The sequence below is a fragment of the Vombatus ursinus genome, unplaced genomic scaffold (assembly GCF_900497805.2).
Source record: "Vombatus ursinus unplaced genomic scaffold, bare-nosed wombat genome assembly UNPS02014812.1, whole genome shotgun sequence".
NCBI lineage: Eukaryota > Metazoa > Chordata > Mammalia > Diprotodontia > Vombatidae > Vombatus > Vombatus ursinus.
This window is the reverse complement of record NW_020954590.1, coordinates 16,002,205-16,028,663: the sequence shown is the minus strand read 5'-3', so window position 1 is coordinate 16,028,663 and position 26,459 is coordinate 16,002,205. Positions and strand designations below refer to the sequence as shown.

At 38.7% G+C, this 26,459-nt stretch overlaps 1 protein-coding gene across 2 annotated transcripts in view; it reads left to right on the top strand.

Annotated features, from left to right (window-relative positions):
• The window catches only part of LOC114053871 (solute carrier organic anion transporter family member 5A1-like), a 190,847-nt gene that overhangs the window by 136,643 nt on the left and 27,745 nt on the right, over nucleotides 1-26,459 (top strand). Inside the window, exons 6-9 of one of the 2 annotated variants that reach the window (XM_027876975.1) lie at nucleotides 7,474-7,633; nucleotides 13,138-13,379; nucleotides 19,585-19,649; nucleotides 23,511-24,341. In XM_027876975.1, the coding sequence (XP_027732776.1) occupies nucleotides 7,474-7,633; nucleotides 13,138-13,379; nucleotides 19,585-19,649; nucleotides 23,511-23,968 (925 nt within the window). In that variant the 3' untranslated portion in view covers nucleotides 23,969-24,341. Of the gene's footprint in view, nucleotides 1-7,473; nucleotides 7,634-13,137; nucleotides 13,380-19,584; nucleotides 19,650-23,510; nucleotides 24,342-26,459 lie in introns of those variants that run through there. The other variant, XM_027876976.1, reaches the window with a different exon arrangement.

Sequence of the window (26,459 nt, the reverse complement as noted above, 5' to 3'; positions counted from 1 at the left end):
AACAATAATAGAAAAAAACATTCATTCATACTAGAGAAAGCAAAATTCCTGGTAAAGGAAGAAAGCTGGGTGAGACTAGCCTTTGACTGCAAATTTACCTTTTACGGTGGTGGAAAGGTATCTTGAAAAGAGTACTGGATTGGGATTTGTATATCCAAACTGTCTCACTCCAGGGATTCACTGCTTGAGCTAGTGTTGTTACATCAGTCAGTCAGTCAGTCTACAGATATTAGCAGCTACTATATGTTAGGCACTGTGCTAAGTGGTGAAGATACAAAATAGGAAATAATTAACAGAAGGAAAGGTGTTGGAATTAAGAGGGGTTTGGAAAGGCTTCCTATAGAATATGGGATTTTAGTTGGTACTTAAAGGTGGCCAAGGAAGTCAGTAGGTGGAGTTGAGGGGGGAGAGCATTCTAGACATGGAGGACAACCAGGGAAAATGCCCAGAGATGGAGTGTCATGTTCATAGAACAGCCAGGAGGCCAATGTTATTGGATCAAAGAGTATTTGTGTGTATGTGGGTGGGTGGGGGGGTAACCGGAAACTGGAAAGGTAGGTGAAGAGTAGATTATAGAGAGCTTTGAATGACAGAGCATTTTGTATTTGATTCTGTAGGTGATAGGCAGCCGCTGGAATTTTGGGGGGGTGGTCGCATGGTCAGAACTGTGCTTTCTAGAACTTAAGGAAAAGAAGTAGAGACCTGAACTCCTAAAAGCAAACCATGGGGTTTACTAATAATCCACAAACCATCCATATTCATATATATATAAAGGACATGGTGCTTATCAGCTTGCTGGCCTCCTAATTTTTCAGCGTTCTGTTCTGGTCTTTGAGAAGGAAAGCAGCCTTGAGGTAAATTCTAGTAAAAGTAGTCCTGTCCAGACATATAGGTTGGGTCCAGGTGGCAGTGACAGTGTGTAAGGGTAGTATTACATGACTAAGCAGGACAAAGGGAGCTGTAATCTATTGCAAATGTGCCAAACTAAGGTAAGCAGAGTCCAGACACCTTTTGAACACAGTAGTCATGAATAAGCCAGATAAGAATTCACACTACACTTAGTGCAATTTCTTTGGTGTCAGAGTATGCCACTTGTCAACATATCAGTTATTCTGGCTGTTTCTGTCTACCTGTTCTTCCCCCCTGCCCACACTATCCTAGGGAAGGGACTCAGGATGCTTTTTTATTTCATTATCTGTGCAGGTGCTTATCACTTCATGCCTGTTCCAATAGCCTGCTGGTTGGTCCTGCCTCAAGTCTCTTTCTACTCCTAGTCCATCCATCCATCCATCACTCAGCTGTCAAATTGATTGTCCTCTCTGATCATGTCACCTCCTCCTTCTCCCCTCCCCCTGCCCCGACTCAGTCAACTCTCATTGCTTCCTATCACCTCCAGCATCAAATATAAAATCCCGTTCGACTTTTAAAGACTTTTAAAATTCATTCCCTTCCTACTTTCCAGTAATACTTTCCTCCATATACTCTGTGGTCCAGTGATACTGACCTCTTTATTGTGCCTCTCACAAGATACTCTTACATCCTATTCTGTCATTTCACTGGCCATTCCCCAGGCCCCTTCTCACTCCTTCCTTCTGTCCTTGGTTTCTTTCAAATCCCCTCTAAAATCTAAAAGCCTTCCCATCCCCCATAATCCTAGTGCCTTCCGTCTGAAATTATCTCCAATACACACACAGATACATAAATGTATATACACACAGATATACGTAATGCATAGTTGTTTGCATATTGTCTCTTGCATTAGACTATGAACTCTTTGAGAGCAAAGATTTTTTTTAAATCATTCTTTGATTTAAAGGACTAAAATAATTTAATATGATGTACAAAGTAAAACTCAAAGAAATAAATACTTCCAAATTCATAGACTCATAGAGCACTAGAATAAAAAGGACCTTGTAGAGATTATAAAGTTCAACACTCTTATTTTATAAAGAAAGAAACTAACTCTCTGAGTTTAAGTAAATGATTAACATCACACATAGATTTAGCATAGTGCCTGGCACTTAGAAGGTGCTTAATAAATGCTTATTGAATGAATTTGTTGACAGTGTACCTCCTAGTGGAAAAGTGTTTCTCCCTAACGGAATATAAGCTCCTTGACAGCAGGGACTATTTTCCTTTTTGTCTTTGTATCTTCTATGCCTAGTATAGTGCTTGGTATGTAGTTGGTGCTTAAGAGATATTTATTAAATTGAATTGAATTGGTTGGGTTGTATGATTACCTGCGTATCTCGAGACAGTTGTTTATCCTCTCTAGGCCTCAAATTATCATGTGTAAAACAAAGAGGTTGCACTAGATGATTTCAGATATTCTTCCACTCAGAACCTGTGACTTGAAGGTTGACATTTTATAAACTGAATGGCTTTTTGACTCCAAAAAATTTCGGCTGAGCTAGAAAATAACATTCTAATCAAAGTCTTTGTATAAGATTAATACTATAATGAATTCAGCTAGGAGATGGATTAGATAGATGACCTTTACTGTCAAACTGTACAATGCTCTGTCTTTATCATTCTGGTTATGGATTAGTGGGAAAGGTATAAAAATGGGAAGTGAGGCAGAATGAAAGTTCTCAGGACTAGAAATTAAGAGTTAGCATTTCTGTAATGCTTTAAGGCTTACAAAATGCTTCACCTCTGTTATGTCATTTGATTGTCAGCCACAACTCTGGGAAGTAGGTATCGTAATTATCCTCATTTTACAGAGCAGGAAACTGAGGCTGAAATAGGTTAAGTGATTTTCCTGGGGTCAGAGGCTGGTTAGAGTTTAAGGCAGTATTCAAACCCAGGTCTTTCTTCAAGTCCAATACTCTTATCTATGCATTGGACACTTAGTGGGTTTGTTAGGGGATTTGAGGTCTGGCAGGTTCTGGCTTTACTACTAACGGTCAATCTGTGATGTTAATCATTTACTTAAACTCTGAGTCTTAGTTTATTTCTTTATAAAATAAGAGTATTGGACTTTATAATCTCTACAAGGTACTTTTTATTCTAGCGCTCTATGAGTCTGTGAAATTGGAAGTATTTATTTCTTTGAGCTTTATTTTGTACATCATATTAAATTATTTTAGTATTTATATTTACCTGATTTTAGTCTTTAATATTATTTTACAACTTAAGTTTTTTAAATTAAAAAATTAAATTTTTAAAAAGTTTTTACAATTTTTAAAAAATTTAACACTTTTAAAAAAATTGTTGCTGTAAATAAGAACTGAAAAATTCATAGCTGTCATCTGTATCTCAGTTGAGAGGCCACATGGGTTGAGTGAATGGAAGGCCTGCTTCAGAGAAAGGAAGACCTGGGTTCAGGTTTGACCTTTGACACATAATGACTGTGTCAACCTGGGCAAGTCACTTAATCTATTAGTTCTTCAGGCAGTTCTCTAAAACTCTACATTATAGGAATGTTTTTTTTGTTGTTGTTCATTTATTTTTCTGCATTTAAAGCCCTTCAAAAACTAGCCCCATACTACTTTTCCAGGCTCACTGTCCATTACTTTTCTCCCATTCACTTTTTGGGTTAGCCACACTGTCCTTGTTCTTCACATAGAAAACACTTCATCTCCACATCTTTGCTCTAATTAAGAGGGCAGCTAGTGGAGAGATTGCCAGGCCTGAAGTCAAGAAGACTGAGTTTAAATCTGGCCTCAGATGCTTACTAGCTGTATGACCCTGGGCAAGTCACTTAACTTCTGTCTGCCTCAGTTTCCTCAACTATAAAATGGGGATCATAATAGCACCTATTTCCCAGGGTTGTTGTGAAGATCAAATAATACAATATTTGTAAAGTGCTTAGCACAGTGCCTGTCACACAGTAGGCTTACATTTCCTTCCCACTAACCTCATTGATTCTTACTAAGGACTTAGCAATAGCAAATTTATTTAATGACATTTGCCCTGTGGTTTGTGGGACAGTATTATTTTCAAGGGACTGTTACGAGTAGCGGGGACCTGCCATTTTGGGGAACTACATATGAAACTGATATCATGTCAGTTTCATCAGTCAGATGGGTAAATGCAATACCTCCCTGCTCTGTTCTCACTAAAAATACAATAGAACAGTAATAAAACAGAGCAATCTTTCAGAGACCATGTTTTTATTATGTGAGTCAACTATAAATCATCAATTTGTGAGAGTCCCTGCATACTTGCAAAATACACAAACACACATTAAATTAATTCTTTCACTGCAACTTGCAGATTTTCATGGCTTAAGGCAAGCTGTTATTTAAAGAAATCTACTTGGGGGAAGATATTTTATCAAAAATTCTTTTATCAAATGAATGTGTCTGTTTATTAGTGAAATGCCTATGTAATCTTTTTCCAGAGGAGTGCCATGGCTTTCTAGTAGATCTTACTATGTCATACACCCCAACAATACATTCACTTTAGGGTAATGAGTGGTATCTGGCTGCTCCTATTTTCAGTTTAGAATACAAGCAAAAGAATTCTATTCCACTGTGCTTTCTGGACCGAGAAACTTTCAAGTAAGTCACTATTATCCTCAGGCATGACTTCTGTCAGCTCTACTTAGGGATCAACCACAAAAGTCAATTCTCTTTTGGGGGTTGGATTATATCCCCCTCTCGGACTCTCCTGTCCCTTTCCCTCTCCCCCTGCCCAATTCTTTTGATCACAAGCCTCCTACTTCCCTTTCATTACTATTTATATTTACTATTTGGCTCTTCTACATTGATCTTCTTAGAGTGTTTCATGTTTTATAATTTCTTTGCATCATACATCATGACCTCATCTTGTTGAGAGAGTCAAACATTCTGGGTTGGCCTAGAGCTGTGTTTCACTTCCTGTATACCAGAAGGCTTTTGTCTTTCTGGAATCAGTATGTTAAATGTTTGTTCACTATTTCTCTTTCAGGTCTTCCCTCTTGCCTGGATACCCATTTAGATGAATAAATTAGAGTTGTTTAATAATTGTCTCAGAAATTAAAAATTGTAAATCATTTTGCAGATGCATTAAATCATTGTAAAATAATTGTGAATTATTATGTAAACCATAAATCAGAAAACTGTAAATCATTTTGCTGCATACATTCTAAATAGCAATGGTGATAACTATCTTTGGAAGCTGTTGAAATTTACCATTTTATAGGATGATTTTTTTTTATTGGATAGACCCTTCACAGATCATTATTTTTGCAATCAGTTTTTAAAGTGCTTGTCAGAGAGAATGGATACACAGAAAAGAATTGTGTTGATAAAGTGCTAATATGGATTAATTCATGCAGTTCTATGGATCTTTGACAAGTTTTTCCACCCATGTAAGCAAGGGAGATGAATTAAAATAATTATTCTTTCTTGCTTGGTTTAGAAGTTTCTCTTAGCCATATTTTTATTTTACTTTTATTTTATTAAACTCAAGGGACTCATTTCTCAAAATAGGAAATAGGTAAGAGCAGAAAAGCCTTTAGGAAAAAGCAATGTTTTGAGATTTCCAGTTTGATGCTTGGTTTGCTTTCTTCTTTGTTGTCAGATCACTTAACTAAAGACATGCCTTGCACACAACAATTCCTCAATAAGTATTTGTTGAATGAATGAATGACTTTTCTGTAAATATAACTTCTAGCTAAGAGATGGTGGGTGAAGAATTAAAAGAAAGGGAAATAATTATCTGAGAAGAGCTATGCTTTCAGTCAAATACAAATATTGAACACCTGCTAAGTGGAAGATATGGTGCTGAGTGCTCAGCCTAGCACTTCATGTAATCCCCTTTGGAATCTGGCTGATTTGTTATTTTGCCAAATCCCCCATTTTCTCAGGAGTGATGCTCTGAGCTTAGACATTCTTGAGGGAGGGCAGACCTAACTCACTGCTTTCTTTATTGTATCACTGAATAGCTATACCACTATGTTGATTCCAAAGTTTTTTGGGGAAAAAAAACCAACGCTTTTTTCCCCATTTTTAAAGGTAATTCCATACAGAGAAATTAATTCCTACCCATTGCACAGGGAGGATTATAAAGATAAATGTGAAGATTTGTGAGGGGGATTTGTGCTGTTTGTGACCTTTTCATTTACATTGTTGTAGTCATTGTGTATTTTATTGGTACTGTTTATTTTGTGTTCCATCGGTTCATACAAATCTGCTCACATTTTCTGAATTCCTTATAGTTGTCATTCTTGTTGTACTGTAATATTCCATTCCATTAATAGGCTATAGTTTATTTAGTCATTCCCCGAACAATGGATACCCTCTTTGTTTTGAACTGTCTAGTCTCACAAAGAATGTTGTTATGAATACCCATATTGGCCCCTTGTTTTCGTCCTTGACTTACTTGGTGGTGGCAGTAGTGGTGGTGGTGGTGGTGGTGGTGGTGATGGTGATGATGGAGGGAGATTCTTGTGTCACAGGGCATGGGTGGTTTAGTCACTTTTTTGTGCAGTTCCGAATAGGGAATCCAGAGTGGTTGTACCCCTTCACAGCACCCCAACAGAATATCAGTGTGCTTGTCTTCTCTGGGTTCTTTCAGCATCAACTGTTCTCATCTTTTGTCACCTTTTCAACTTGCATTCTGTGGGATGATAGCTCACAGTTGTTCTTATTGATATTTCTCTAACTGTTAGTGATTTAAAGGTTATTTTCATGTAGTCATATTCAATTAGCAATTTTTCTTTTGAAAGAGGAAGGGAAAGGAATAAACATTTATTAAGCACTTACTGTGTGTTGGGCATTGTGCTCTCTGATTTGGAAGTATAGAGGCTTGCACTGAATTGAAGACTAGAACTAAAGTAGTTGTATAGATAAGAAAAAAATATTAGACCAGAAATGTTAGAATATTAAGGCAAAATTTTTCTTCCTTCAATTATGTGAATAAAGGCTTTGATTTAATTCAACAAACATTTATTAAGCATTTACTATGGGGAATTTTATAAACACTTACTATATATGTATATAGCACTTACTATGAGGAAGGCATTGTACCAGGTATGCAAACACAGAAAAGAAAAACAATTCCTGTTCTCAAGAAACTTACATTCTCCTTTGGGTTACAACACAGTCAGAGATAAGTAAATACAAGATAATTTTGAAAAAAAAAAAAAGGAAAGAACACTTAAAACTGGGGGAATAGGGAAAGGCTTAGGGTAGGAGATGGTACTTGACTTCTTAGCCTTCGAAGATAGCTAGAGATTCTAAGGTGGAAGTGAAGAGGCATCCCTGGGCATTCTAGGCATGGGAGACAGCCCATGCAAAACCATGGGTGCAGGAGATGTAATGCTCAGTTTAGGGAATGGTTCATAGTTCAATGTGATTGAAATGTAGAACGAAAGGAAATAATGTAAAAGAAGTCTGGCAATGTAGGTCCCACATACCCCACTGTTAATAAAGACCTGGAAAAAACATCTCTTTTCTAAAATCTATAATTGTAATGATCAGCTATCTCAAAATTAAGTTTTATGTACTTGTTATTTCTAACCTTTCTTCTTCTTTTTGCTTGTAGGCCTTCTCTCACCATGGCCCACAGGAATCTGACAGGAAGTTGCAACGTTAACTGTGGTTGTAAAATCCATGAGTATGAGCCAGTCTGTGGATCAGATGGAATTACATACTTTAACCCTTGTCTGGCTGGCTGTGCCAATAGTGGTAATCATAGTATGGGGGTAAGTGTTTGGGGCAAATTCACAGACTGTTATTAATCCACCTTTCCATGACACAGGACATGTAGATATTCATTTACTGTTGTGATGCAGTTATTTTTATTCATTAGAGGCTTACCCTAACCATCAAAATGCCTTCTGTCACAACCTAGAGGAAAGACAATGAAGCAATATTACCTTTCTCCAGAGATGAGCTCAGCTTTGAGGAGGCAGTTGACTTCCACACCAGCACTTTGGCTATTTGCATTACTGGCTCAGTGCAACATGATAAGGTTCACCCCTCTCCATCACTCTCCTCTTTTTTTTTTTTCTTTTGACATCTCTTGTGTGCAAATGTGAAGGTCAACATGGCCACTGCAGTTGATGCTCATGAAATAGAACAGTAAAGTGAATGGTCTTTGATTTCTTCTCTATTATTTCATGAACTAGATCTGATGTGTGAGTAAGCTATACTTTTGACACAATTGGGGTCTTTAAAATCTCCTCATAAGCTGTTTTTAGGAGCCAAAGAGATATTATACTTTTTTTTTAAACTTCGGGTTAAAGATAATTCTGTTGGTTCAGCCTTTCGAAGTTTATTTTGAGAATTCATTTCCCCATAAGTTATGAATAACACATAAAAAAACATTCTAGCTGAAAGAGCATTAGATTCAGAGTTGGAGCACTTGGTTTCCAATCCTAGTTCTTTTACTGACTAGGTCTTTTTTTTTTTTTTACCTGCAAATCTGTTGAACTCTCTGGAATTTAGTCTTCCTTTATAAAATGAGTGTTGGATAAGCTTATTTCCAAGTTCTCCTCTAGCTCTAAAGCCTCTGATCCTGAGAATCTATGATTCTATTAACTATAGAAAAATTTATTATGATTAATAAGGATAATGTTACTGAGAACATTTATGTAGCACTTAAAGGTTTGTAAAGTGCTTGTGTAGAAGTTATGGCCCCCTTTTTGTAACCCTAGTTTTCCTCAAGTCTCAGTTTGAGCTGTTTTCCATTGTTGTTAGTGCCATTGAGAATAGCTTTATATTTATCTTGTGATTACTTATCTGAGTGGGTGCTATGTCTCCCAAGTAGCATGTAAAATCCTTGAAGGAAGGGGCTGTGTAATTTTTGTTCTTTTATTATTAGGGCTTAGCACAATGCCTAGCACATAATTGGAACTGAATAAATACCGGTTGAATTGAATTGAACCTCATAGTTCCCTTTGTATTGATACTACAAATAAGGAAATAGAGTCTCTCAGAGAGGTTACTGGGTTCAGACTTTCTCAGAGAACACATGGATAGTAAGTGCCAGAGGTAGGATTTAAGCCCATGTCTTCCTGAATTCAAGGTCAGCACTGTTATCCTCTAGGCCAGTGGTGTCAAACTCTAATAGAAACAGATTCCTGGGCTGCAGTAGACTTAGAAAACCACAAATTAACATTTGCTGTGCTGGATTGCATTTTTATTTATTTTGTTAAACATTTCCCAATTACATTTTAATCTGGTTGAGGATCACACTCAGGAGTTTTGTGAGTTGTTGGCTATGAGTTTGACAGCGCTCTCCCAGGCCAAGCTTTAATAATCCAATGAATCTGTGAGTTTATTTATTTAGGTATCCCTCCCACCATATACACACCTTACAATCCATTCCCACCTTTTCACTGGGACTTTAATCCACGACTACCCATAAATCCTCCAGAGAGATCCACCCAGTGTCCTAAAGGGTTTCCCTATCTGCTGACAACACCTGCATATGAATTCAGCTAAGAATTGTATCACTGATTATCCTGTGCTCTTACAACATCACTGGCCCAGGTCCGTTTCTGGTCATTCACCTCTTTGATGACATCATTCCTACTTTTTGCATGCAATTTAGCATTGGGCAGCCTCTTTTTTCTGTAATAAAATATATTACTGCTAATTTACTAAGCATTTTTCTCATAGCAACCCTGTGAGATAGGTGGTGCAAATACTGTTATTCCCATTTGGTAGATGAAGAAATTGAATCCCAGGAAAATTTAACATATTCCTCAGGAAACTTGAACATTATCCTGTACACAATTATTTAATGTGGGTGAGGCAGGGTGGCACAATCACTAAAGGATAAGTTTCAGAGCCTGGAAGTTGTTGTTCGGTCATTTTCAGTTGTGTCCAATTCCTCATGGCCCCATTTGGAATTTTCTTGGCAAAGATACTAGTGTGGTTTGCCATTTCCTTCTCTAGCTCATTTTACAGGTGAAACCAAGGCAAACAGGGTTAAGTGACTTGCCCAGGGTCACACAGCTAGTAAGTGTCTGAGGCCAGATTTGAACTCTGGAAGATGAATCTTCCAGACTCCAAGGCCACCTAGCTGCCTAGAGCATAGAAAATAGGTTTAATTCCTGCTTTAACAAAACCTAGCTGTGTAACCATGGGCAAGTTACTTATCTTCTCAAGTAACTTTCTTTTTTTTTTTTTTTAATGGGTTATCAGAAAGCCTTTCTTTCAACCCACAGAAAATGTATAAGATGGAGACTCAAAGATATACATAAACAAATGCAAGAAACATAAAACAGTGATCAAATAGCCCCTTATGCTCATTATAATCTCGCCCACTCTTGTAAGGTAATGACAATTTTGTTGTACTACTGATGTTTCACCTCTACTGTACAAGGAATTTATAGGTCTAGATCTCCTGGTCCTCCAGGTATTGGCTTTCTCTAATCCAAGATAGCCAACTAGCTATCTTGGTTGTCTTCTCCTCTGAGAAGCATGCTATTAAGGAAACCCTTTCCCTCTGGTCAAATGATGCCCAACTTCTGAATTCAAGAACTTTCAGAATATAAGCTAGAAACAGATTTCTGAGCTCAATTGGAATGGGGAGTTTCCACATGGGTATTCTTATATCAATTAAATAATAGGTAAACTCCCTCCCCAAAATAAAGTGTTGTCTTCTTGTATAAGAACAGTATTTTGGGGCAGCTAGGTGGCGCAGTGGATAGTGCACCGGCCCTGAATTCAGGAGGACCTGAGTTCAAATCCGGCCTCAAACACATAACACGTACTAGCTGTGTGACCCTGGGCAAGTCACTTAACCCCATTGCCTAGCCAAAAAAACAAAACAAATAAACAAACATAAAAAAAGAACACTATTTTGGATCTAAAAAGAACCTATTTTGGAGACAACATTAAAATATCTTTGACATTCTTGGATTGGTGGTGTGGGGCTACCATACTGAACAAACAAACAAACAAACATTATATATATATATATATAGATAGATATAAAGATCTTTCTATTTTAAAACATAAAAATGCAGTGGCAAGTTGTAAAATAGATTATAGATGATTTATTTATTTTTTTATTTAATGGACCAAATTCAGTGCGTGAGTCATTGTAGGCCTTAAGTCCAATACCCAAATATTTCTTTGGTATTAAGTTAGTTCTTTAGTGTAAGCACATTAACTCTTTCATGGCATCTGTTTGCTGAATGGCAAGCAGATGGCCAAACAGCCTTCCTTAGTCACACTTCTTACCACTATACTGGATGATGAAAATGTCAAAGTAGTTTTCTAATTCATTGAATGCAGCAGGTTTATTTTTTTTTAAAGAGAAACAAAAAATCAGTCAAATGAGGGTGGTTGATATAATTTTTTAATTTTAATTGGTTATAAATGCAAAAATGGTAGTTGGCTGAATTAATTTTTCACTTGTTTTGGCCTTGCATTAAAAGTATCATTAAAAATAGGGGGAGATTTTGACTGACTAATGTTTCTAGAAAACTATTCCCTTGCTCAGTTTATTATGCCAGGATAATAGTGACTTTTAAGTTGCCCATTTCCCATATCATGTAATCTACTAGATGAAGTAGTTTTACTCACAGGGTCTGACTTGCTATGACTTAAAAGGAGAAAATTCTGTGATGATGATTATTATTAATAAATATTAACAACATGTATCTTCTATAGCAAAATGGCAAAGTGGTTAGAGAATTGGCCTCAGTGTCTGCAAGACCTGCATTCAAATGCCACCTCTGACATCCACTGGCTGTGAGACCCAGGGCAAGTCATTTTACTTCACAGTGATCTAAGCAACTCTCTTAAGACTTTAAGTTGCAGAAAAGGGACTGACCTGCATTGGCAAAGGGAGTTTCTTTGTCCAGGAATTTTCAGTATCAATGAAATCACAGGCCCAAGTTACTACCCCTTTCCCCAGGGGTGTGCTAGAACCTGGCTTGTAAGAGCAGATTGTTAAATTTTCAGTCTGATCATTTAAACCTCAAAAATATTGTAGCATTTGCTACAAATCTGGGCTTAATTTATTGTTTTGTTGATTGTCTAGACTTAAGAAAGTCTTAATAATGCAGATCAAACTTAGAAGTGTATGTATATGTGCATTTCCACCCCTTCCCTCCCAGCCCATCATTAAACATTTATCAGTTTTCCAGCTGGTAAGGAGCTTCCCATTCAAATATGGGTTGGACTACTAGCTACTGAGATTCCTGCTAACCCTGAAATTCTGGGATTTTGTGATATTCCTTAACAGTATGCTTAATACTATGTATATGTGTGTGTGTGTGGGGGGGGTTGATGCTCACAAAGAAATGTAACACACAATAATACCTCAGCAGAGCCAAAGACATAAGACCTACATATAAACAAATGTTCTAGACCTCTGACTTCATTGGTATAGAGAGCTCCAAAGTGAGCAAACTCCCTTCTGCTAATATAGGTCAGCACCTTGTCTTCCACTTACTTTCGGAGAGTTAGCTGCCTGGGGCACTGGGAGGTTAGCCTTGCCCAGAATCCCCAAGCTAGTCTGTATCAGAGGTGAGCCTTGAATCCAGGTTTTCCTGGCTTCCAGGATGACTATACACTCTAATAGTTAAACAACTAAATAAGATAGTGTGGTGAGAGCTAAATGAATAATACAGACAGTAAGTATTTCAGGAGTCAAGAAAAGGGAGAGATGAACATTGGAGTGGACAGGGAAGGTTCATGGAGGAAGCCTTGATGGTCAGCATTCTTTACTGGTCTAAGAAGAGTTTACTGACAAGATGTGCGTCCTTTGGACCTCATTGTTCTTCATAGTATCGTGCATTTAGAGCTGGAAGGGACCTTGGTGGTCACCCTGTCCATCCCTTCATTTTACAGATTTGGAAACTGAAGCCCAAAGAGGTTAAGTGACTTGCCTATGGTCACACAGATAGTACCTAGCAAGGTAGGGATTTGAACCCAGATCCTGTGCTTCCAAGTTCAGTGCTTTTTCTTCTGCACCAATTTATCTATCCCTATATAATTTTCTACTTAGATTCATTCTAACCTGTTCAGTTTATTTTTCTTTTTGAGGCTGATTGTCATTATTGATGAGCACATCATATAACTTTGTGAGCATAATGCATGTAGTTACAAATTAAGGTTCATCCAAAAACCACTCATTCTGAAATTTTGCTTTCACAGTCTTATTATTTCCCTGCTGTGAATTTTGTTGTTGTTGCTGATCACAGTGTTTAGCTTGAATGCTATTTTATCCATTTCCTTTCTTCAGGTACGTAATTACACAGAATGTGCCTGTGTTCAGAGTCGACAGGTCATCACTGCACCGACGGTGGGACAGCGGAGTCAGCTCCGGATGGTCATCGTCAAAACCTATCTCAACGAGAATGGCTACGCCGTGTCTGGGAAGTGCAATCGGACCTGTAATACCCTTATTCCATTCCTTGTTTTTCTTTTCATTGTTACTCTCATAACAGCATGTGCTCAGCCATCAGCCATCATAGTCACACTCAGGTGAGCCCTGGATTATCCTTACAAGGAGGCCTTCATTATACTAATAGAAGCTACTGTAAAATATCAGGGTTTGAAAGGTCATTATTTTTGAGCTGGAAGAGGCATCAAAGGTCACCTTGGTCATACAAGCCTAGCCCTGCCTTGGGAACTGAACAGGATAACTCAGAGAAGAGAAGAGTTTGGATGGAATGAGATGGAGGGCATTTAGGCACTTGCCCAGCATTTGTGCTCTTTTTTGGATGGGAAAGGGGTTGGTATGTGACTGGCTAGGAGCAAGGACCAGAGGACAGTGCTAACTTGTTCTAATCCCTAACCCTACCCCTGAGATAGCTTCCATAGGATGTCCCTGCTTCCTAAAAATGCCAACCCTGAAAAGTTCTGCTTTGTTACCTGGCTCCATGAGAATATGTATAACCTGCGAGCAAAACCACGTCTGATACTGGAGGGGAGCAACAAGAAGCCTATGGAACTGGGGAAATGATTCGTACTAAAAAGACAAGGCTCCCCTAGATTCCAAGCAGGTGGTAGATGGACACTTACTGGATGTTATAGAATGTATTCCTGTTTGGGTCTCTTGCCAAGCCTTTCCAATTCTACTTGCCCAATGGCTAACATCTCCTCTCCACTCACACAGTCACCTCGCTAGGTCAGGCCCTCTTAATATCTCATCTGAACTATTGCCATAGCCTTCTAAAGGGTCATCCTGCCTCAGAGTCTTTTCCCTCAGCAATCTGTTCTCCACACAGTGGACTCAGTTGACAAACTCTTATTAAATGCTTACTATGTTCCAGGCACTTGGTAAACATTTAAGATACAAAGCTGTCAAAGTGGCAGTCCTTGCCAAAGCAGAGATCTAACCATGCTCTTCCCCTGCTTAAAAGCTCTACTGGCTCCTTATAACCTTGAGGTTAAAATAAAAATTCTTCAGTTTGGCATTTGGAGCCCTTCATAACATGACTCTAGACTGAGCAGATATACTGCCCTTCTCCCACTCTGTGGTCAGGCCAAACCGTCCCATTTGTGTTCCTCAAACGTGCTATTTTATGTCCTGTCTCTTTGCCTTTGCATATTCCACAGGTCTGGAATGCTCTCCCTCCTTCATGACACCTCTTAGAATCCCTAGGTTCCTTCCAAGCTCATCTCAAGTGCCTAATTCCCCCCAGCTCATTGTCCCTTCCCCTCCTCAGCCCTATGGAACTTTCCTTATATTTATTTTGTACTTACTTGTATGTGTATGTTTTCTTCACCTTAAATTCGGGGATTATTTAGTTTTTGTCTTTCTATTGCCAATGCCTTGTGCCATGCCTAGCACATAGTTGGCACTTAATAAATGCTTGTCAATGGATTGGTTGATTGGTAGAACTTTGGGTTGTGTTAGTTAGCCTTTCAGGTCCTTTTTGGCCCCAAGATTCTGAGATTCTACGATTCTAGGTTGGATGGCAAGTGTAGTTTGTTCTGCACAAGCAATTACTAATGTTGATTTAACTATCTTTGTACTTCCTGATCTAGAATCAAGGAGAAAATATATTGACAAAGAGACAGATTTTTTTTTTTCACTTGGCCATGCGTGCATGCTCTTCCTGTCTCCGGTTGGTTTATTTCAGGGAGAGGAACTAGACTCGTGATTTCATTAGCATAGAGAGCTCTCAGGTGAGGAATTTGCCTCTACCAAAGCCAGTTAGCATGTTTTCTGCAACTCCTAGTTGTAGAGAGCTGCCTACGGCATTAAAGGGCAATGACTTGCCCAGGGTCACACAGCCAATATGCTGCAGAAGCAGGGCCCAGATCTTCTTAGCTCTGTGCTTCGGTGCTTTTTACAAAATTGGAAAGGAGATATTTTGCCTTTTTCCTATTAAACACTTTGACACCAGCGTCTCCAGTCAGTACTGTGGTTTTCTTCAGTAATTAGGGTAATAGAAAGGATGATTTGGGGTTACCCAGGAACTTATGGCCACACTGCTGACCAATGTACTTAAAGGGTAGTATGGTATAATAGAATTATTTCTCCAAGACATTATCGAGATTAGAAAAGTGCTGCATGTAGAGGTTGTAAAGGAAAGGATCAGCTTTGTGTGCTCAGCATCTAGTAGCCGGCTGAGACAGAGAGGCTAAAAGTGAGACATAATTGTTTAGCTGAAACATCAGGGAAGGATTCTCACCCTGCTCACAACACTTAGAGGTTCTAATTTCACCTCTATTGCCATGTTCATGCCATTGGTAAGCAGCCCCTGGCAGTACAGTGACTCTTCACATCATGAAAACCCAGGCCATCCACTATCATTCAATTAATAAATATTTACCAAGTGCATACTATGTACCAGGCACCATACTAAGACAAAAAGAGACAAAAGACAGTCTCTACCCTCAACAAGCTTATACTCTAACGGGGAGGACAACATGCAAACTGGTATTTACAGAGCAAGGTATACACAGGATATATGAGAAGTAATTAACAGAGGGAAGGTACTGGAATTAGAAAGGTTGGAGAAGGCTTCTTATAGAAGATGGGATTTTAGTTGGGACTTAAAGGAAGCCAGGAAAGTCAGCAGTTGGAGTGGAGGAGGGAGAGCATTCCAGGCAAGGAGGGACAGTCGGAGAAAATGCCCAGAGTCAAGAGATGGAATGTCATATTCATGGAACAGCCGGGAGGTCAGTGTTGGTGGATCAAAAAGTATGTGTTGGGGAGTAAGGTATAAGATGACTGGAAAGGTAGGAGGGGGCTAGGTTATGAAGGGCTTTGAATGCCAAGCAGAGAATTATTATTTTTTTTTTTTTAGGCAATTGGGGTTAAGTGACTTGCCCAGGGTCACACAGCTAGTAAGTGTCAAGTGTTTGATCTAAGGCTAGATTTGAACTCAGGTCCTCCTGACTTCAGGGCCGGTGCTCTATCTACTGCGCCACCCAGCTGCCCCAAAGCAGAGCATTTTGTATTTGCTTCTGAGGCAACAGGAAGAAATGGGAGTTTATTGGAGAAGGGGGTGATATAATCAGACCTACATTTTAGGAAAATCATTTTGGTTGATGAATGGAGGATGAGTTAGAGTGAGGAGAGACTTGAGGCAGGCACACCCACCAGCAGGCTATTGCAATAATCTGGGTGTGAGGTGATGAGGGCTTGCACTAAAGTGGTGGCAATGTCAGTGTCAGGGTAGAGAAGGGGGCGTATTAGAGAGACGTTGCAAAGTTGAAAACGATAGGCCTTAGCAACAGCTTGGATATGAGTGAGTGAGTGTGTGTGTGTGTGAGCCTGAGGGACTAGGAGGATGTTGTGTTCTCTTCAGTAATAGGGAAGCTAGGAAGGGGGAGGATTTAGGGGGAAAGATAATGGGTTGTGTTTTGGACATATTAATTTAAGATGTCCAGTTTGAGATGTCTGAAAGGCAGTTGGAGGGGCAGCTAGTTGGTGCAATGGATAGAGCACTGGTCCTGGAATCAGAAAGATCTGAATTTAAATCCAGCCTCAGACATTTGACTTTTACTAGCTGTGTGACCCTGGGTAAGTCACTTAACCCTAATTGCCTTGCCAAAAAAAAAAAAAAGACAGTTGCAGATGTGAGATTGGAGGTTAGCAGAAAAAATGGGGCAGGAAAGGTAGATTTAAGTATCATTAGCATAGAGATGGTAATTAAATCCTTGAGAGCTGATGAGATCACAAAGTGAAGTAATACAGGGGGAGAAGAGAAGAGGGCCCAGGGCAGAACTCTGAGGGACACCTATGATTAGAGAATATGATTTGGAGGAAGATCTAGCAAAGGAGACAGAAAAAGAGTAGTCAGAGAGGCAGGAGGAAAACCAGGAGAGAGTAATGTCCTGGAAACCCAGAGAGAAGAGAGTATCACAGAGGAGTGATCAACAGGGTCAGTGCTGACCTCAGAGAGGTCAAGGAGAATGAGGAAAGAAGAAAACCATCGAATTTTTGGCAACTGGAAGATCATGAATAACTTTGGAGAGAGTCGTTTATGGTGGAACCTAAGGTCAGAAGTCACACTGTGAGTAAGAAGAGAGTGAAAGGAGAGAAAATGGAGGTATCTGTTAAAGATGACTTTGAATTTAGCTACAAAGGGCAGAAGAGATATAGGACAATAGTGGGGATGGGAGGAACAAGTGTGAATTTTTTGAGAGTGGGGAAACACGTGCATATTTGTAGACAGTAGAAAATTAGCCTGTAGAGAGGAAGAGATTGAGAATAAGTGAAAGAGTGGGGATGACAGAGGAGGTGATCTTGTGGAGGAGATGGGATAGAATGGGAGATGGGATAGAATTCCATGTAGAGAGGGCAGCTTTGGCAAAGAGAGAAGCCGCTTTATCGTGGGAAACAGGAGTGAAGGAGGAGAGAGGGGAGGAAGGCATCTGAGTGATAGGAGATCAGGAAGAGAGGTGAAGAGGGAATTCATGGTGAAGGGCTTCCATTTTTCCAATATTTGCTAAAAATCTGCTACGAACCAAAGTTTTCATTTTTTTGTCTTTGTGTCTCCAGCACTCACTTAAGTGTGTTGCACATAGTAGGTGCTTAATGATTGTTGAATGAATATATGATTTCTGGCAAAATTCTACAATTCATTATTAAAGGGATCATTAATGAACAGGTAGAAAAGGGAAGTGGTGATTACCAAGGGCCAGCATGGCTTCATCAAGAAAAGATCATTCTAAATTATTCTTATTCTCTATTTTGGCACATTTACTAAGACTGGACAGATCAGGGGAATTCTTAGAGCTTACCTAGATTTCAATAAAGCATTTGGCAATCTTTTCCTATTCTTCTAGAAAAGACACAGAGTAAGTTGACCTAGAATTGGTTGACTGGCCCAACCCAAGGAATAATTATTAGTTTGATGATAACTTATAAAGGAGGTGGTGAATGGAATAGTAATTTAGTGATTTGTACTTGGCTATGTGCTGTTTAATTTTTTTTATTAATGACTTAAAGGCAATAAATAATGTGCTTATCAAATTTGGAAATGACACTATGGAAGTAAAATAAAGTTACTTCCTTTCTGATCCCTGTTCCCTCTCTTAGAAATGTATGAGACATCATTGTAAAGTTGAATAAAAATAATAGCTAACATTATAGAATTATATGAACTGCCAGGCACTTTACAGATATCATATCATTTGGTCCTCTTAATGCTGTGAAGTAGGTGTTATTATTATCTGCATTTTAAAGATGAGGAAACTGAGGCTGAGAGGTTAAGTCATTTACCTGGAGTCACACACCTGGCAAATGTTTGAGACAGGATTCCAAGTTTAGCCCACTATCCGTTATGCTACATAATTGAAGGATGTATAGAAGAGGCTGACCCATATGGTTAAAGGCCTAGAATTCATGTCATATGAAGGATAAGTTAAAAGAATTGTGGATGTTTAGGTCTGAGAAGAGAAGATGTAGGAGAACATAAGTGCTCTCTTTAACTATCTAAAGGGCTTTCATTTAAAAAGGGATAACGATTTGATCTGCCTTGTCCCAGAGGGTACTGTTAGGATTGATAGGTGGATTTTTTCAAAGAGAAAAGTCTAGGTTCCTTTCAAGGATAAATTCCTTAACAGTTAACAGCTGTTCAAAGCTGCAGTGGGCTGTCCAAAGAGTTATCTGGGCTCCCCTCATTAGATGCCTTAAAGAAAAAGTTTTGTTGGGTATATTGTTGAGGGGATTCTTATGAAATTTTAGGGTAAAGTAGATGTTCTCTGAGAGTCCCTTCCAACTCATTCTTATTTGGCATAGAAACAATCAACATTAAGCAGATTTTTAAATTTTGTTCTTATTTATGTAATGTACTATATATATATAATAATGTTATATTATATATAATATTATATAACAATGACATATTATATATAATATTATGTAATATAAAATAAAATTTTATATAATTTAAAAATATTTATTTTTCATTTTATTTTTAGTTTTTAACATTCACTTCCATAAGCTTTTGAGTTTTAAATTTTCTCCCCTTCCCTCCCCTTTCCCCTCCTCAAGACAGCGTGCAATAAGCTGATTTTTCTCACTATATTTAAAGGGAATTTTTATTTCTTATATTTGTTTAGATTCAGTAATAGCTTTTCTCTTAGCCACTAGACTTTTCAGATTTAAGGAATACATACATCTAGATATGTATGTAGGTTTTCATTTAAGCAGAATTAATTTGAAACTGTTATTTCAAAACATTCTCCTTCCTTCCTTTTTTTTTTTTCCCCCTTCCTGGGCCAGGTCTGTGGAAGATGGCGAGAGACCTTTTGCACTAGGAATGCAGTTTGTTTTATTACGAACACTTGGTAAGTCTCTGAATTTCCAAATACAGTTCTTAGCTCCTCTTTGCGGGTGGATTCCTCAATTGCCTTTGAAAATGAAAAGTTGCTTGTTTTCGTTAGGGGCTGGGATTTTACAACTTGACCTGGAGGATACCACTTATCCTGATTTGAACAAATAAAAGGTGAATGGTTTAAGATCATAGATTTAGAATTGGAAAGTACCTCAAAACCTATCCAGCCTGACTCCTACATTTTGCAGATGAGGAAAATGAGGCCCAGAGAGGTGATATTATTTGCCTGGTGCCACATAAGTGTCAGAGATGACTTTTGAACCTGGGTCGTCTAACTCGAAAGTAAACACACCGACTATGCCATTTCTTAGGAAAGAGACACAGGAGGACTTCTAGCACTCCTCTCACTAGCAGGTTCACTTTTGATCTGGTCAGACAGGAAGACAGGAATGGAGTCATCATAAGGGGTTAAATAAGCTTATATTATTCTAGACTAGTCTTCTTGAAGGGAGTTTGCTGATAATGGGAGCTCCAACTCCTACAGCATTCCCTAACAACCCTTCTCGTAGGGGCCGGCATGAAGTGGGGGCAACTACCCCTAGTCTCAATGGGGTCAGTCGAGACAGGCACAACTTGTGCTCTCCCCTAAATCCGCTCAAGCCTCAATGGGAGCCGGTTGAAGCAAACACACAGATTCCCCCTCCCAAACCTTGATGGGGGCCGATCAATGCATGCACAGCATTCAGCCTGCACATTTACCTCATGGGGGTCCCCAGTCACTGACCAGCACCCACTTGCTATATAGGGCAACAACAAAGAAGGCACATTGCCAGCATAGCCTCACAATTTTATATTATTTCATCTCTATATCTACTGCGCAAGCGTAGTAGAAACTGCTTTGAACCATGATCGTGAGAACTCATATCTAACCCCTGGGAAATAGAGATTGTTATGGCTATGGATCCTGGGAAGAAAACTCTAAGAAAGTATAACAAAAAATCCACTTTACACACACTAAAATTCACCTTACTTACAATTGTCTAAGCTCTAAAGTGTCCAATTTGATTTTTCACTTGTGATGAAGTAAAAGCCGTATCGAATTTATGTTGTTTAAGGTACAAATCAAAATTTAGGCTTCATTCCCTAAACAGTTTAAAATTTTAAGTATCATAAGCCACAGCAGTATGCAATAGACTTATTAATAGGCTTATGGAATATACATAATTCTGTCCTGTTGTGCATTTTTAATAATTAAAATGATGGTATTCATTCTTCTCTTGAGAGTAAGTTATTCAGTTGCCTAATTCTTTGGAGAATGGTCCTATTTGTTGTTGAGTCATTTCAGTCATGTCTGACTCTTCATGACCCTATTTGGGGTTTTCTTGGCTAAGATAGGAGTGGTTTGACATTTCTTTCTTCGGCTCATTTTATAGATGAAGAAACCGAGACCAACAGGGTTAAGTGATTTGCCCAGGGTCACAAGGCTTAGTAAGTGTCTGAGGTCAGATCTGAATTCAGGTCTTCCTGACTACAGGCTCAGAGCTCTATCCACTGTGCCACCTAGCTGCCCCCTAGACTTCTTTTTTTTTTAAGAACCAGGATCATTAACACAACTGAAAGCAGTGTAGTAGATTGTAACATCAGTCTTCGTTGGTGGCCTCACATCATCATTTTGGTTTTATAAATACTCTTGCCCTCATTCATTGAGCTGATACTTTAGGGAAATGTAGAGAAAATAAGTTTAGCTGAAGCATTTTCTAAACTGACAGCTCTGAGCCTGTTTGCTCCACCAATTTCAATGCATTTTTAAAAAGACTTCCTCGTTTGATAGATGCTCAATCTTAAATTGCAGCCTCTCATTTCCCTCAGCTGCTGTTATTCTTTCCAGCAATCAGTACTTTTGTCCACAGGACAAAAGAATGTGGTTCCATGCCTTGAATTTCCAAGTGTGAACCACATTTCTACATTAAAGGAGGAAGAATCTTTTAACCAGGATTTCGATGTATTCAGTGTTACTGGAATCCTCTGGTGGCTGTCAGGAGCCCTTGTTTCTCATGTTGGCTTTCTAGAGATAACCAGAGGGTGAAAGCTTTCTTTTTTCTTGTAAAATATGGTAACAGTTTTGTACCCATAGAAGGTTTTTTTTTTTTTCCCTGAGAAGGTGCTTTATAACCTATGTTGTTTGCAAAATAAATCTGGAGTACTTTGAGAGAATTGAATGGGGGCCAACTCAAGCAGGTATGGGGGTTGAAGGAAATCACTATTTTCACAGAAGAAAAATTGTTTCTGCAAAGGATTGTCTAATAGAAGGGGTAGGGAAGTGTAGAGAAGGAGTCTTTTCTTTTTGTGTTCTCTCTCCTGAGCCTTCATCTTGTGAAGTTTGTTGTGCCGAATGTGGTCAACAGTTCTGATTTACCTGATTTAATTGTCAGGCATTATTGCTTTTTAGAAGGCTTAGCTATGCACACAGGTCAACACCCGTTGTCAGAATCTTCAAAGGAAAAGGAGATTTCCAAGTTCTCTGCACCCATTTGTGATTTCCTAAAAGAATTTTGAGAAGTAGTTTGGAGTAGTCACTAGAGGGCTAGTCTCTGGGTTTAAGTTCTGCCTCTGACATATTCTGACTCTGTGATCCTGGACAAGTACCTTGACTTTCTAGTGGCCTAGGCAACTCTCTTCGACTGTAAAATAACAGAGCGGTTGCAAGTTTTCATTGGTGGAGGGTGTTTGCTCCCTGGGAATTCCCTACAGGGATAAAATCACAAGTCAAGACAAAAAAATAAATAAAAATGTCATTGTTATAAAACAAACAAAAACAAAAACAAATCTACTTCTAACCCTCAAAGGGCCTAAAGTTCCTTTTCCCTCATTCCCTGTCAGCACCTCTCATGTGCATGGCATAGGGGAAGTGACTCATTGTAGACTTTCTGTCTGATAGACAGCTATGTGTTATCCACACAACCACCATAGTGTTCTCTGGGTTTAAGGAACTAGAGATATTTAGCCTGGAGAAGAGAAGACTTAGGAGTAACATAAAAATCTGTAAGTATTTAAAGGGCTGACATGTGGAAATAGATCTGATCTATTTTGCCCCAGAGGATAGGTATTAGCTCAGTGGATGAATGTTCCAAAGAGGTAAAGCCCAATCACAAAATACCAAATTAATTATCAATAAAAGCTGTCTCCCATGATGCAGTATCTGACACTTTTGAATGAAACCTCTTTTGATATTTCAGCAATGTAGACCAGGTCCAAGATAGACCTGTGATGGTCAGAATTTCATGTCATAGCAAAGTATTGGCACATGATTCCAGAGCTTCTTGTAAATTTTCCTTATAAGTTTGGGGGTTGGAAGAAAAAAACCAAACTGTTTGTTTCTGCAATTCATTGTAATGAATTGAACTGTCAATAATGACTAGTGCTATGAGCTTCTGAGTATATTTTCATTATAATAAACATTTTATGGCAATGAATTTTTTGTAATAAAGTTTGAGGTAAGGTGGTATAGTAGAATGCTGACTGTAAGTAAAGACAGACAAATCTGGGTTCAAGTATTACCTCAGATATTTACTAGCTATGTGACCCTGGGAAAATTACTTAACCTTTTTGGACCTTAGTATCCTCATATGTAAAATGAGGGGCAAGGGTAGACTCAGTGACCACGAAGGCCCTTTTTCTCTCTAAATATATGATCCTATTATTTGTCACAAAAATAAATAAGTAAAGCAACCCAAAAGAAAATTACATGCATCAAAAACCCAAAGCCTTATTTATTTAGCCTATTTTAGTGGAAACCCATATTTTCAAAACTTGTGTAAATTGCATTTCTCTTTTTAATACATACTAAATATGGATTCTTTTTTTTAACTTCTAGCATACATTCCTACTCCAATTTATTTTGGAGCAGTTATTGACACCACCTGCATGCTTTGGCAACAGGACTGTGGCGTGCAAGGCTCTTGTTGGGAATATGATGTGACATCATTTCGTTTTGTCTATTTCGGTTTGGCGGCTGGCCTCAAATTTGTTGGATTTATTTTTATTTTCCTGGCCTGGTACTCTATAAAATACAAAGAGAAACAGCTGCAGAGGCAAAGGTGGAGGGCATCCCCTCTGAACACTGTTAGCGAGATGGTTTGCCACACAGATCCCTGTGAAAATTATTCTCGCACTATATCATGTCCAACTTTCAACAACAGAGGGGAGCTCCAGGAAGAAAGGGGTCTTAGAAGAGGAATCTGTTACACAGCACAGACATACCCTGGGCCCTTTCCAGAAGCAATAACTTCCTCAGCAGACCCTGAGTTGGAAGAAGCCACTGCTGCCATGTAGCCCCCTTCCCTGAAGGTTCATAATGGAAGACTTAGGTTTTGTTGGTTGGATTGAAAATGGCGCCTTGTGAAACACCCGTGCCTTCTTCTTTTCTTTCTTTTTTAAACTCTAAATTCATAATCTATGAACCAACAAAACTCAATGCAAACAGCCATTACTGATTGCGAGCTGGATACCTCAATGTGACTTAAGAGTCTTCTTTATCCCCGTCTCCTAAAAATGGAATTTAAAGATAGGTTGTAACTTCGGCTATATTAATTTAATGTTCATGCTCCAATCTAGTATAAGTCAAAGGCTGAGATATTCTAAATCGTGAAGTAGAATTATGAGAAGAATAATAGAGATGCATATCATTAATATAGACTTCAAACAAATAAAGGTGAGATGTTTCATCAGGTTTGCATTTACAAATCATAGTTTTTAGATGATAACTACTGTGAGTTCTGCTACAAAGCACAAGTGAATTTGCCTAAACTATGCAATTTGGTTGGAAATTTGTATGTGCAGCATGTTCATTTGTTTTTTAGAGACCTTGATCCAGCTCAGTCTGGAAAGGAAGCTAAAAAAATTTGTCCTCTTTTTTCTTAAAGTACTATTGATAACTGTAAGCCATAGAAGAGTTAGATATCAGGGAAAGTTTTCAGAAGCTTCAAAGACACCATAGGCAGCACCCAGTATAGCAAACACTTGAATTCATAGCATGTTTTCTATTTCAGCCTCCTCCATTCTAAGACTGGGAAAGAAGCTGCTGAATCGTAAATGCAAGGGCTTGGAAATAAACTAAAATGTTATTGATATTGTAAAAAGGGCACAGTGAGAAACTTCGATTCTGAGAAAGCTCCTGGCTGACTTCCTTTCTAGGATAGTTGCTGGACAAATTCATTGGCTAAGATCACAGTCAAGGCAGCTACATTTTTAACTTTTAAAATAAAAATAGTGAGTGCCTCTTCTTCATCTTTCCCACCACCTGCCCCTAACCTACTTGGCAACCATTTCAACACTGTGGTTCTAAGTGCTTGGATGGAATCATAGGTATCTATAGTTTCCTTTAAAGAAAATTGCTTTGGATTCTCCCTAAATTAGGGTATTAAATCAGGAGAGCTATATTTGAGAGTAAGAAATCCTTTTGAAGCCAGTAGAAATGAGTTGTGTGAATTGGTACCAGTCAGTCAGTCAACAAAGATTTAATTAAAATGATTAAAAGAAATGAATCTATTTTCCTGAATCACATCTCATGAGATCCTCCTACCACCTTGATTTCTTTCCTCTTTACCATCTTGAATATCCTGGGGTAGCCCTAAAAGGGAGAGTTTTTTCCTTTTACATCCACTTAATGTTCGCCTTTAAAGAATATTTATTGAATCCATCTGAGTAGAGCTTTGTCATAGGCACTAAATAAAGTTCCATTTTGATTGATCTTAATATGCCTCCTAGTACCCAATACCTAAAATAGCTACACATGCTATAGAATGAGTAGCTAGCAAATTTGTGGGGCATGGTCACTTGTGGGGTGGTGTTATTTAGTCTTCAGGGCCAGTATAAGAGATGGTCTCACCTCTAGGTAACTGTCTCCTACAGATGGAAATGTGAGTCTGACAGTTTCGCCTCATGATTTAGGGATGAGATTTACCACAATTTAGTCTTAGTTGGATTGGAGGAGTAAGATGAATACCAGACTTGCATGTTCTTTGATAGAATGATTTCTCTTTACTTTTTAGCCACATTAGTTGTGTTTTTGGAGTGGTTGCCTGTAGTTTGTAGAGAGATAGTTATTGCTAAAAATGAAAGAGTGTTTCTAAAGGAGAAAGCAAGTTGCTGAACAGGTGATCTCAGAAGGAAGATCTGATTCATTGACACCCACCTGGTTTTAGCTATTCCATAGGATCATCGGCCTAAGGCTGGCAGGAAGCTTGGAAGTCATCTAGTCCTATCCCCTTACTTTAGAGACGAGGGAACTGATGCCCAGAGGTGGTAAGTGATTTTACCAAGTTCACCCAGGCAGTAAGTATCAGAGGCAGGATTTGAATCCATGGCCTCTGACTCAATAGCCAGTGTTCTTTCAACTATACCACAATGAATGGAAGTTATAAGTACCTCCCTAATTTTATGGTCTCTCTGCCATACAGTTCATGTAGTGCTATTCACCCTGTGGGGGAATACTTATTAACCACAAGACAGGCAGTAGTAATGAAGTTGCTTGTTTCCCATGTCCTGTCAGGGCTTCAGCTTGGGCAGGAAGTCTCATGCTTTCATGCCTTTTTTTTTTTTTTTTTAACAAAGGCTGCTTCTGGTGAGGTTCAGGGACATGACCACACCAGGGCACTTGGGATCATTCAGGCCCTTACTATGAGATATTTTTGCACCAAGTGTTTATTTCTAAGGGGATAAAGGAGATTCTGAGCAGCACACTGAAGATTTGATCATGCTTATTGTCAGATTACTGCCTGGGGCTTTCTTATATTTAACCTGCAGAGGGGAGAAGGTAGAGCTG